The following is a 14274-nucleotide window of genomic DNA, read 5'->3' on the forward strand; positions in this document are numbered from 1 at the left end:
TCACTTGCACGTATTTGAGAATGGGAATATCAGATGACTTGAGTGTCAGTATTTTGGACCAATGAGATTCCTCAGTGGACGTGCCTGTTCAGTGCAATGTCTCACAAATAGAAACCAAACAAACAACTAATTGTCCTATTGCTCCTTACTTGTTGTGTCTGGTTAGCCAGGGACAGCCTCTTGCTTTTTTAAATGATATTTTGGTCCTGGACCTGAATCTGCGTCATAGTCTCAGTACTGTTACAGTCACATTTCAGTCTTATGCACTGCAAGTGAGAGCCATAGAGGCTCATTTTCATCCCTCTCTCTCTTTCTTCTGTCACGTCATGTTACAGTTCAGCAAGGAGGCGCTTCTCTGCAGGAATAACTCTGAAATATTATTCCTTCTTTTTTCTCTCTATCTCCTGTGTCATTTCACAGTGCTCCTTCAGCTGGCCAGTGATGCTTTTCCCAAAGATATGACACTCGCTCTGGCCTATTTACTGGCTCTACCTCAGGTGAGTTTGACTGCTCTATTTGCAGATCTCTATCTCTCTTTCTCTCATTCTGAGTGACTGTGTGTGTGCATCAGATTATGGTTTTTCATAACTATTTATTTTACTGTAGTCAAAGTTGTGTGGTATTGAAAGATAAAGCCATTTAAAAGTCACTGTAAATCTAATATCAAGTCTAATGCTTACTGATCCTGTTACATCAGGGGCCTCCATTTGAAAGTATTATTGCATTTTCCTGATTTAGATCGGTAATCGGTTCATGCTCTAATAAAATCATCTGAAAAAAAAAATCTTTATGGACTTAAAATTGATAGCATGTCCCCAGTGCTTCTTCTCAGTTCATTATCAGGGGAAGTTTTGTTGAAATTGATGTGGTGTTAGTGTGGCCATTGTCCTCTACTGCTTTAGCCTCGATGGCCCTCAGGGGTCGAGTTCCTGAGACGTTCAGTCACTCATCCTGCTTATTGTGGACATTCACAATTTCATTTTAGTATTTTAGTGGCATTTTCATGTTTAATGAAGTTCATGTATAAAGTTTTATAATATACTTTTCAGAACTAAAATTAATCTGAGGCCATTTTTAATTAAAATGAATTTGTTTAGATTAATGCTTTTAGTCTCAGTTTTTCCTTATTTTATTTCTCTTTTTTGTTCATAATAATTTCATGGCAAACAAAGTACACAGTATTGTCTCAGTGTCTAAACACACTTGTTTTTGCTCACTCTTTCCACATATACTGTAAATGCCAATTCACACTATAATATACATATAAATGCCAAATCAGCGGTTTTGGACACAGTGCTGTATATGCAAAAAGTCTTAAAGGTAGGGTGTAGGCAATTTTAGGAGCGGCTAGCAAATAGCAAGCTAGCTTTGAAAGCATAATATCCCACCCTCCCTTCACAGCTCTCCAAAATGTCACGAGATGAGAGATGGCGTACCTCATGTCTCAAAGCACATAACATCACAATAATAATGAACATAAACAACTTAAAGAGCGCTGACCTGTATCACCTGCAGTGCACAGTCATTTCGGCATTGATAGTGTTGCCATTGAAACTCATAAATTCAAGTCACAGCTCAGAATATAACACTCTGCTCTTGACTGAATGACTTCTGTAACTTTAATAAAGATTCATCTATATTTAATTTATGCAGCGAAGACTATGCAGTGCTATTTTACATTTGATTACTTTATTCAAATTTCTGTACCTGAAAACTACTGTTAGACCTACTTGAAATCCACTGTTGTATCTTTGCTCTGTTGAATTTATTTGTGCTATTTGTAATTGGATTATTTGTTCTTATTTTATTACTGACTGTTTACTTGTCTTTCATAATAATTTACTTTAATTAGGCTAGCAGTTTTTGTTGTAGTATCAAAATTGTAATGATATTTGTGTAATATTTTACTGGTATCTAAACACCACTGACCCAACCAGGCCAGTAGAAACAATCGTCAGCATTGAGCCCTGCTGAAGCACTGTGCGATTAAAGTCCCCCTGCAGTCAATCATTTCATCCCTTAAAACTCATCTTTGATCACCAAAATGACATATTTCAAAGTTTTTTCCTTCATGTCTTAAAATAGCTTGAATGTAACTCTACACCCTTGGCTCATTTAGTATTGGTTCTATGAATATGCAAATTAGCCCCGCCTCCACTCACTCACACCAGCTCAGAGATCCACTCATTGAAGTGATTGGTTACAAGGTAGTTTGTGACGTCAGAAACGCCAGCGATTTCAAACCGCGTTTTCGAGACTGTCTTTGGTTCACTGGAGTTTTAAGGAGAAAACACTCAGCAATGGTGTCGCCATGCATTAATTCAACAAATAAGATTCACAATATTTTGGTTTCTACCAACCTCCAACCTCCCTGTCTCTCTCTTGAAACCAACACGGAAGTGAATTCAACGGCAATTCATTGACTGGCCGCTTGAGGCTGGCTGCAAAAGCGAGTCAAATCTGCATCTCCCCCATGTTGAAATGCCCAACTTTACAGCAGAAAGCCTGGAGCAAAAAGTGGCTTTGGTCTATACAGCTAATTCTGCCCTTCATGACGACTGTGAGGGGGGTGAATTTTTTTATAACTCATCCGTTTACATTATATTAAGCCTTAAAGTTCTGCATAATTAAGGGCGTGTCCACTTTTGAGTGACAGGTGGATTCCCGCTGCTGTGGTCATTAGTCATCATTAGCCGTTTGTCTGCTGTCTGTTAGCCGTCACGTTACCTCAGCTCATTGTCTGACTGTAAAAATAAATAAATTCGGGAGTGACGCGCCGCCAAGATGGCGACGGTCGGCCACGCCCACTTTAGGCTTCAAAAACGGTCTTCAGAAACCTACGGGTGACGTCACGGACACTACGTCCATATTTTTTTACAGTCTATGGTTTCTACCTAATGTATTTAAAAATGTCAAATGCAGTGAAAATGGGCATCGTACATACAGTATCGACCTCGTTCTGGAACAAGTGGTATTGGTGCACCCCTATTGAAAGCCAAATGAGATTGGTGTTTTTTCTGTTTCAGGTGTTGGACGCTAACGCGTGTTTTGAGAAGCAGCCTCCATCGGCACTGTCCCTGCAGTTAGCTGCGTATTACTACTCTCTTCAGATCTACTCCTGCCTCGCACCCTGCTTTAAAGACAAGTGCAGCCCACTTTACCGGGTAAGCGTGCACATACACTTTTCTCTCTGTCACCCTCCATTCCACAGCCATTATTCTTTATCTGGCACTATAGCAAGTTTCCAAACACTTACACGAGTCAGGAACAGAATTCATTAGCGATACAATAAAAGTTCTCACCTTGAAACGGCCTGATAAAACAGTATCAGCTTTTTCTCTCTCTTTGTTTTGCCCGTTTCTCTGCACATTCCACCTCTGTCTGTTTTGCACGTCTTCTATGGTGTCATTCTTTTCCTCTTTTCTTGTAATATTTCAGGTTTATCTGCATTACACATGACAGCACTTTACCGCTTCCCTGCAAATTTTTGCATCTTCTCTCTGCACGCCTCTTTTCTCATTTTTCCTGTTACTCTCTCCCTCCATTCCATTATCATAATTCCATCTTTCATTTTCACCCTCTGTTGCACCTCAGCATCTCTCTCTCTCTCTCTCTCTCTCTCTCTCTCATAATGATGCCCTCTCATTTCACTTTGAGAGTTGTTAGTTAACGGGGAAGGAGCACTGTCTCCGTCTTCTCTATTCACACCGTGTTTTTCCTGACCACAGGACTCACAAAAAACACCTCATTACGATGATCTCTAACATCCTCATCATCAAGGTCAGCGTTTATGTGCTTGTTGGCTAACACTTCATAAAACCTATAAAGCATCATGAGCAAACATCAAGTCTTCATGGTTTCTCCCAGGAATTGTCGAAGTAAAGTGCATAATGATGATGGTAATGCGGGTAATGATTGTGTGGCACTTTACACAAATAGCGTACCAAATTAAGTCTTTCTTTTTGTACAAAGAAGTGCTTAACCTTCAGAAAATGTTGATCGGCAACTGTCAGGATTTCAAACTAAATATTATGTTGTTTTATATTCTAGCATTTTTTATGAAGTTTGGAACACGGAACATCTAAATTAGTGCTGTCAATTAGTTTAAAAAAAAATTAATCGCACATTTTTTCTGTAATTAATCGCACCTAACATCAAAATCTGTAATAGAAATATATTTTTTCATCTCCAAATGAATGTAGAAACAACAAAGACCATATATTTTAAATATTTGTTTAATGGCATTTTTGCACCATGAATGAAGGCCAATATCACTGATAGTTCTTGGGATAAAATGAGCAATTATAGCCATTCAACATTACAGTATAACTGAAAGTCATAATTTTAACATAGGCCAAAACTGCAAAATATCACATTGTTTTTATTTATCATGTATTACAAATTACAGAACATTAAACATTCTTATAAAAACTTTTAATTGAAGTGAACTTAAAACAATATTCACATAAACGCATTATATAAATGTCATATTTAGCTGTGCCTTTTAGATAGTGTGTTTGGTGATGTTTCAGCTCTCTCTGTTTGAGGGCTGTCAGTTCATTTTTCCCCATTTGAAAGTTTATTTTGCACATTTGTCATCACGAAAAAGAAGTTATAAAATGACTAGTTAAAAGATTTGGTAATGATATTTTTATGTGAGGAACCATATCTCTCGATAAAGCATCATTACTGGATTTGCAAGTATTCAATGCGTGTCACTGAGACGAGCACGTTACTGACAGGATCCAAACCGGGTAGTCAGATGGAGTTTGCAAAGCGCCGGCGTCCTACATGTGTGATGATCATCCTCACTCGGCCACTCTCTCTGGTGAGCGGCGCACAGGTAGCGTTATCCAAAGGATGTGGGGAAAAGACATCAGCTGAACTGCTTCAGGAAGTGAAAACACGGATGCTGCGTTAATTGCATTAATTATTTGTAATGCATTAAACAGCAAAAATGGATCACAGCTATTAACGAATTAATTTTGACAGCCCTAGTCTAATTAGTTTTTTATATCAATTGAATGTAAATTGTATAATGAATTTAATTTAATTTCAGATATGGGATGTTTGCAACTAGCTACTTTTACTGCTAAGTTCATTTTATGATATGTAATAGTTTATTTAACAGTATGGTAACGCTTCAGTATGGGGAACACTTATTTACTATTAACTACAACTTTTGCCTCAATAAACTCCTAATTTAATGCTTATTAATAGTTAGTAAGGTAGATTTTGTAGTGTTTAAGTTTAGGTATTGGGTAGGATTAAGGAATGTAGAATAAGGTCATGCAGAATAAGGCATTAATATGTGCTTCATAAGTACTAATCAACAGCCAATATCCTAGTAAAATGCAAGTTAAAATAATTGAACCCTAAACATTATATCAAAACGTCAAACATTTTTCAACATTTTTGTGCTTTTAGTTCCTTTTTGCTTGTGCCTTTTGATTCTTTAAAGAAACTAAACGGACAACCTAATTTATTGTATTAGTGGAAAGTGCTATGTCGGAGTAAAAACGTATTTCTCTCCACTGACTGAAACTTGATATTTGTTCAAAAGTTTGGATTCGTCTTGAAAATCATGAATTCGAAGGGCAACTTCTGGTCTGCTTGTAAAAGTAATGTTATAGTCATTAAAAAAGTGAACTTTGACTGTGCCCCTAAATTTTTGAGACTTTGACTCCTGAAAGATGTAAGCGTAGAGTCTGCACTGAATTCAGAAGGGAAGCCTAGAAGTGCACAGCTTTTACACAAGTTTTATTGGATGGTGATTGCGGTGCCTGCGAATGTTGACTCAAGCTGAGAAAGACTTTAAATACAAATACTGTGTCACAGCTTCTCGGTTTCTTCATTTACATTATAACATTGTGTATAAAAAGTGGAACAGACTGTAAATATAAATGGTGAATCCATTTCAAAATGTACACAAAATGGAAGAGATTGTATGATCTCATGTTTTCTAAAATATGGCTTAGAAAAGGAGACAAACAAGGAAAGAAAATGAGTTGGAAGCGTATATTTTAATATTTAAACAAAGTTTCAGTGAGCACTTGTCTTCTGCTGACACAAGATTGGCAGTTTGAAGACATTTTGTTTTAATGAACTAGACCTGCAAGCTAATTCTGTGAACTCCAGTCATTAAACTTCTTGCTCTCATGAGCTTGAAACCGTCTGTGTTTGTTTCAGAGTCTTTACACAGCTCGTTTCTGAGAGCTGCCACTTAGTTATCGGCGCTCTGCTTAGCTACAGGCTGAACAGGTTGGATGACAAAACAACACACGGAAACGTTCTTGTAATTATACCACAGTGTGAACAATATAAAGCAGCACTGTGGCTCTGTCATAGTTTTACTAAGATCACAGATACGAAGTCACGGTTTCCAGGAAGATGAGGTGCTTGTAAAGTGGAATTTAAATTATTTTTATTTATTTTTATTTAATTAAAAATGAAAATTCTGTCATGTTGTTCCAAACCTGTATGACTTTCTTTTTTACAAAACAAACAAAAAATACATTTCCAAGAACAATGTGTTCCAAACAACACTGGACCGCTTTGACATTCATTATTGTTTTTCAAAATAGCTTCTTTTGTGTCCGAAGAAAGAAATTCATACCGGTTTGGAACAACATGAGGCTGAGTAAATGATTTTAGAATTCACATTTTTGAGTAAACCGTTCCTTTAAAGTCAAGCTATTTTTCTTTTCTTTTCTATTGTCTATTTCAGATAGCCCTGCCTCTAAATGACACATAAAAACAAAAACAAACTGTGATTTTTCGATTTACATGTCATTTGGTCCATAATTATTATAGTTATTTGGTCCATAATTACACTAATGTTCAAAGGTTTGGGGTCAGCAAGTTTCTTATGTTCATCAAGGCTGCAATTACTTGATCAAAAAAACAGTAAAACAGTAATTTTGTGAAATTATTCACTGAAAGGTCAGCTGGTATCTTGCATCTATTCAGCGGAAAATGAGTATTGGATGCGTTTCAGATATTTCAGTATCGATATGGTTTGATTTTTTTTTTGGATTTTTTTTTTTTTTTGACAACACTACATTACACATAGTTTATTATTTCAGATAGCCTTTTTAAATACTACAATTGAAAAAATGTATATATTATATACACAATTCAATCCGCCAAAGTAGGGCTGTCAATCTTCCTCTATAATACTATTCGCATTCCATTCCTTATTTTATTTAATATTCGAATATAGTTGAGGAGTGATATTTCATTCGGATTTTGCATATTCTGCAGATTGCCACTTCTTTATTTGTAATTTTTCCATTTAGGGTTTGAAATCCAAACACCTTCCACACATCGCTTCTCAGGCCATGTCCACACTAATACGTTTTCGTTTGAAAACGTATATTTTTCTCTCCGTTTTGGCCTTCCGTCCACACTGAGACGGGGTTTTTATTAATGAAAACGAAGCTTTTTGAAAACGCACTCCAAAGTGGATACATTTGAAAATGGCGTTTTCACGTTGTAGTGTGGACTGTGAATCAAATTGTCAGGAGTGGTGATCGCCGTTTCCGTGGAGACATTGCTCTCCACGATTTTTGACAGTATTGTTATGATGATACAGCGTGGATAACGTGCACAATTGTGTTACGATTCAAAAACTTTATTGCTCATCAGACGAAACAAAAGCATTTCATTTTCACATGCGTGTAAGCCAAGGTGGCGAGAAAGGCAAGATTGCATACATTTTTTTTAAATATACATAAAAAAGTAATATTCTTCGAATAGGAACTTCAGCATTCGAATAGTATTGATTTTTTTTTTTTTTATATTCGAATTATATTCGAATTTCGGAATTCGTTCCAACAGCCCTATGGAAATGACTGCGGTACACGCCACTGCTGAAACCCACCCAGAATCAGCGGGGGTTAATAATTTTATTATTATAAAATATATTTATATATATATATTTTATTATTATAAAATGTAATGCATTCCTGTGATGGTAAAGCTGAATTTTCAGCAGTCACTGAGTGCAACAGGGCCTGCCCACTTTTTAAGCGACTTTGGTTCCGGAAGTATTTTTTCCATTCATTTCTCCCATAGGGATTTTAAAGTCTTCATTAAAGCGTTATAAACCATGAACCAAGCCAACCAGCTACGAGGTGAATCATAAACGTACAAACTTTGATTTGAAGCACAAAAGAAAAGAAAAAAATACAAAGGTACACGACTGTGGAAAGAACTACAATCCCATGAAGCATTGCGAACAGCATAATCAAAGTTGAAGTTGAAATAGTGCGGACTGACGACTTTAACAGAAGCGGATACCATCGATTAACAACCTCATAGCTCACAGTTGGTCTGTCTTTAAAGGTTTATAAGTGATCGTTGAAGGTTAAATGAATGGAGTTTTTACCGTCTGTTGCACTCTTATTACTTCAGTGTCACACGATCCTTCGGAAATCATTCTAATATGCTGATTTAATTCTCAAAAACATTTATTATCATCAATGTTGAATCCTTTTTTGAATCCTCTTTGATGAACAGAAAGTTCAAAAGAACAACGTTTGTATGAAATGGAAATCATCTGTAACGTTAAAAATTCTGGACAGGCAGGACAGAAACCCGAAACGCTGAAGCACCTGAAGAAAGCGTGAACTGTGAGGTCCCGTGTTGGCGTTTCGCCCTTGAGCGCAGCCGTTAATCCCAGGGCTGCTCCGGGTTCCTGCCAGGAGTGTACAATCAACACAACACCCGCTGAAAAAGCACACTCAAATAAGGCATGCCACAGGTCTATTATTTGTTTTCATTTGATGTGCTTTTAGCATTGTTACGATTGCGCCTCGGCAGGAAAACTAATGACAGACCCTTAAGTTACTTATTTACTGGAAATTTTGAATGGCCTTCCCTTTTAAAGAGCAATACAGAAGGTCATGGATGGAAATGATTTTTTGTTGATGCTTTTCAAGGTTACAGTTCGCCGGATTCACGGCCAAACGCTGCCCACAGGTGCACTCAGAGTGATTTTGTTTTCCAAGGAAAGCTGGGGTAATAAGTGGCTAGTGTTTAGTGTTCACCGTATAGCAATTCGCACATCTGCACGAGCGCACTCTTCTTAATGGATGGCGTTGGTTAAATGCTAGAGAAAAATCCATTATCGCTGATGGAAAGAGAAAGATTATGATGTTCTGTGTGTTTTATTTCCACCTGTTCTCTTTCCAAGTGACATTTCGCATTGTGTTTGCCACTATTAGTTGAAGGAGACGGTCTTGCGGCAGGCAACAGGCCTCAAACGCCCCCGTCATTTGTACCTCTTCAAATTCTCATCGTCTTATCCATTTGTCTCTTCATTTGGCTTTTCTCGCTCTCTCTGCCTCTCCACTCATTTCTTTCATGGTAATCCATTTATCCTTCCTTTTCTCTTAATTTAAACCTCCTCATTCTCTCTCTAGCCCGTCACACATCCATTCCTGTGCTTTCCTTCGCCTTCTCTCTCAAGCAGATCCCCCTCAGACATCATCACTATCACAGGCAGCACATGTACGTGTCGTTATTGAAAGCAAGTAGGTCTGTAGGAGCGTGCAGTCGGGCCTCTGGATGAATTCGGCTCCATCTGAAACGGCGCACTGCCTTTGCATTGCAAATTAAGCCCAACAAGATGTTTCTTTCAAATCTAAGTGCATAATTATGTTCTGTGTGTAGGAATGAGACTGTGATCCTGTTGTACTGTGACGCCCTACTAACAGTGAGCAAGTGTTTTCTCCCGCAACCGGTGTTGTTTTCTGTTCCCGATTTTGTCGAAATGGAAAGCAGCGCATGCTTTAAATGGCAAAGGTGCATCCCTGGAAAAGCATGCTTTCCACTTCTATTTGCCCAAGGAAAAGATCTGTGATCTCTTCAATTACTTCAGTTTAGATGGATCTTTGTGTGTAAATTAGTCTTTGATATAGTGTTTGTTCTAGTTTATTTAATTTACTAAAAAACTGATGTTTTTGTTCAAAATTCTACTCTGCGTAGTTTCGTTCCGTTAAAATCAATCCAAATTAAAACTTTCAAAAAACATTGTAAAGGGACATAAATATGAACAGAAGATACATTTTGTATAAGCAGTTTTGTCTTTGTATAAGCAAATTTGGAAGTTTGGACAAAGCCTATGCTATACTGTACATAGACATTTCATATTAAAAGTTTTTTAAAATGTGATTTTTTTTACTAACTTGCAAACATAAATGTCAGAGAGTGTAAAGTTGAAACTCTTTGTTTGACTTTGTTCAGAACAACGTTCTCTGTGTGATTTGGCTTTTTTTTTTTTTTTTTTTTTACAACAGGAAAAGAACTTGTAATCTATTTTTATATAGTCTTCAGTGTCACATGTGCCTTCAGAAATCATTCTAATATGCTGTTTTTGCGCGCAAGAATAATTTATTATCAGTGTTGAAAACAGTCGTTCTGCTTAATATTTTTGCAGAAACCGATACATTTTTATCAGGATTCTTTGATGAATATAAAGTTCAAAAGAACAGCATTTATTTGAAATGGAAATCTTTTGTAACATTATAAATGACTTTTCTGTCTCTTTTGATCAATCTAATGCAATCTTGCTGATTCAAAAGTTACTTTATTTAAAAATGAAAAAAAACAAAAAAAATCTTGCTGGCCCCAATCTTTTGAACCGTAATGTGTGTGTATATTTGTAATTAAATAATTTAATCAATTATTATAGATACTATAATCAATTATTATAATTCAAAATAGCTACATGGATTAAATCTTTTTAAATAAAAAAAAATAGATCCAATAAATCCATTTACTACTATTTTGGATTTACTACAGCTATGATTACAGTACCATAATACAGTATATAACATTTAATTACCTAATCTCTCACATAGTATTGCTGCTTACAGTACATCATCAATAAGTTGTGAATTAAAAATGCTTATTTGCATTTCTGAATTATCATCCCATCTTGCTTAGATTGTAATCTCCCTTGATGGTGTTTATTAAGTGACTCTGGGGTTAAATCCCTCGCTCGGTCGGGGCTGATTAGCTGAATCGCCCCCTGTAGGGTTTGAATTGTCAAACCTTCGATTACCAGCCCAGATCTACTACACAATGCATCCATTCCCTGATGTGGAAAAACAGGCAGAACTCCAGTAAGATTATACTATGGCAAGACAGCTAAAAGACTACCTTTGGTCTTTGAAATCTACTTACAGAGATATTGTTGCTTGATAAACACGTTATTAACGATTGATGCATTTACAGCCAGTGCCGCGTCTTTCGTACACAGCGCGAGCTTGTAATTTAATATTGCATTCTGAGTACCAGCGAGGATGCAGTGATTAGTTAGCAGCTTTTTATTTGATGCTGATGGATGTTGCTTTTAACACACCATGTGCTTTTGTGTGTGTGTGTGCATTAAGAAGCTTTAATCCTTTTAAGCAAACTCCTTTTTATAATAAAGCCCCATCCAGCCAGATCTTTGGTGGTTGCAGTCGAGATGCTCAGTGTGTGTCGTTCTGTCTTTGAGAAGGGGAATCAAAATGCTGTTTAGCATAATTGTCAGAGTGAGAGCAAGACAGCCAAACCACAGAGTACACAACTGTTCATCATAGCCTGCAGCAAACATATTCAGCCCACCTATGCGCTCATTATATTTAAATAGGTGCTTGTAAGCCATACTGTTTTTCAGCCCAAACCTTTTGAGTGTTTTTTGATGCCGCAGTTATCATCATTTTGATTTGCGATTCAAAAAATTGTAATCGTTAAGTGTGTGTGATCAAGCATTAGATTATTTTTAGGCCATTCAGGGAGGCACCAAACCGACCACCTCTGCACTCTCGTACACACACCTGTGGACGTTTAGCATAAATAGATGGCGATGCGGATGCAAAATACGATACGCCTGTTATTTTACCGCACTGAAGACTACAAACATGCAAATATGCAGTGAACCTCGCACATTAACCCATCCAAAAAGGTCTTTTAACATCATTAGAGGTAATTACGGTCTAAAACCCGCCTGAATTCCCGGGCACGTCCACCGCAGGGTCGGTTATTATAGTTCACATGCCTGATTGCATGCGCACTAAACACAGGGCAGGTGTGAACAACAGGAAGAGCAAAAGATGGATAGGAATTGACGGATAAGCTACAGGCTGAATCTTGCTTGTGGTTGGATTGTCACTCTCTAAAGACGAAGTACAAGAGAGACAGAAAGGGAATAGCTGGATAAAGATGTTTCATCATGAAAGAGCTTGTCTCGGAGAGGGGGTTCAAATGCTCGCCGTATCCATCCATCATGTCTCTTTTCTGCATCCCACAGATCAGTGGTTCACAACCGGTGACCTAAAAATGAGTTGAAGGTCTGTTCTGGTCACGGACAGCGGGGCGAAAACTATTTTAAATGCAGCTAACCATAAAATTGTACCTAGATTCATGTGTCAGAGTAGAAGATGCCAATAGGGTCAATTCAGTTATGACTGACTAGGACATACTTGCTATGAGTTCATTAAAACTAAAAAATGAAATATTGAAATAAAAAAACATGTATTTTTCTTAATCCACTGTGTTTTCTGTCTCTCATCCCTCTATCCTGCTCTGGGGTCTCATTTATAACCATTGCGTACGCACAAAACAGGCCCTGAAAGAGGCGTACGCCACTTTCGACGCATGAGTTGTGATTTATAAAAACAAACTTGACGGGAAAATTTGCGCACCTGCACGCAAACTCTGACCCATGCGTACGAACGTTTTGGAGATGGAGCAGTTTGGCGACACCGATGGTGAGCTGGAGTTAAGTGTCTTTTTGGTCACTTTTAGACCGAAAATCTAAAGAAAATTAAACATATACAGAAAGATAATACAAATATAATTTAACTCGCCAAGCTGTTACATGAAACAAATATCCATCCCTTCTTAAATGTCCGCGCCAGCGAGCGCGTTGGGCCGTTTAGTGAAACTGACGCAAATAACAGTTTAAATAAATAAAATAATGATTTAAACTATGTTTTGCTTCTGATATAAACATTTAGATTAAATATGCCATTCAAATGAATGGAGTTAAACACTTAAACATGAAATTATTACTGAGAAGTTACAACATTTTTATATTCAATCAATAGAAATATTTGTTGTGGATGCGATGTTTTTTTAACACTTTTCCAGTGGCGTGCTGTGTTTTAATGTTTTAACCACAGAGATAATTGCTTAAATCATGATAATACCAGATTGTCTGAGAAAATAGTTTCGTGCAAATAATGCCCAAGGCCTATCTGTTTCCATTAAAAATATAAATCAATTAAAAATACAATTCGGCCAGTGGAAAAGATATAGAAAAACTTTCTCTGAAATGTATTTTACACTATTTGATTTATGTATTCAAAAACAAGGCAAGGATAGGCAACTACTTGATTTTTATTAATGTAGCCTAATGCGTCTTGTACAGTTAAACGTTATCACGTGGATGAATAATCATATGCAAATGATATGCAGATGAGGATCTGCATAGTAAAACTAGGCATTGTAAGCTCCATATATGGTTATTTCGGGGTGGAGACGCATGTGCGCACAATCTTCCGCTGACTGGGATTTATAAAGTGAATTCTGCGCAGGTTCTGCCGTACGAACGGTTTTATAAGTGAATATTTTTTTGCGTACGCCATTTTTGGCTTTCGGGCGCACGTACACTTTTAGTAAGGATCCTACGCACAGTTTTATAAATGAGGCCCCTGGTCTTTATCTACGTTAACACGCCTGTCTGTCGTTGTGCTCCATTTCTTTTAAAGTTTTTATTCTCTTGTGCCTTGTTCTTCACCTCTCGCTCTCTTTTTACTGTCTTTTTTTTACTTGCCGTATTGTCGGCTCAGAACATGTGCTGTTTGGTCAGAGTTCAATAATACACAATCCCACACAGCGTCCCATTATCAGATTCTGTAATCGCACTCATGACATGTCGTTGTAATAATTTCCATATAGATTAGTGTGTAATCATTCTATATTCGGTTCTTCTGTCAAGGCTCTTAACCTGTTCATTTCTCTCCGTGGCAGACTGAATTACACTGAATTCAAATTCTTACTTAGCATAACAATTGCAATGATGTACCGTAGACCACAGGATTGGAAGTGTGAGACCACATTATAAATCTGATATTCAGAATTTAGTTTAAACCTGGAAATAAAAAAAGAAAATGTATTATATTCAGTGGAAGTGTTGTGCTAGTAATGTCATCAAGCAGGAGTTTTATTCCAAAAGTTCTTTGCGTAATGAGTTTATCATCATCAGACTTTTAACAATTT

General features: G+C 37.1%; 1 protein-coding gene across 2 annotated transcripts in view; it reads left to right on the forward strand.

Moving 5' to 3' along the window:
* The window catches only part of nbas (NBAS subunit of NRZ tethering complex), a 191255-nt gene that overhangs the window by 101366 nt on the left and 75615 nt on the right, over positions 1–14274 (forward strand). For both annotated transcript variants that reach the window (XM_084090565.1, XM_084090566.1), the window contains exons 39-40: positions 421–497; positions 3027–3164. In XM_084090565.1, coding sequence (XP_083946691.1) covers positions 421–497; positions 3027–3164 — 215 coding nt within the window. The remainder of the gene's footprint in view (positions 1–420; positions 498–3026; positions 3165–14274) is intronic.

This window comes from Abramis brama (genome assembly GCF_963993115.1).
Source record: "Abramis brama genome assembly, chromosome: 18".
NCBI lineage: Eukaryota > Metazoa > Chordata > Actinopteri > Cypriniformes > Leuciscidae > Abramis > Abramis brama.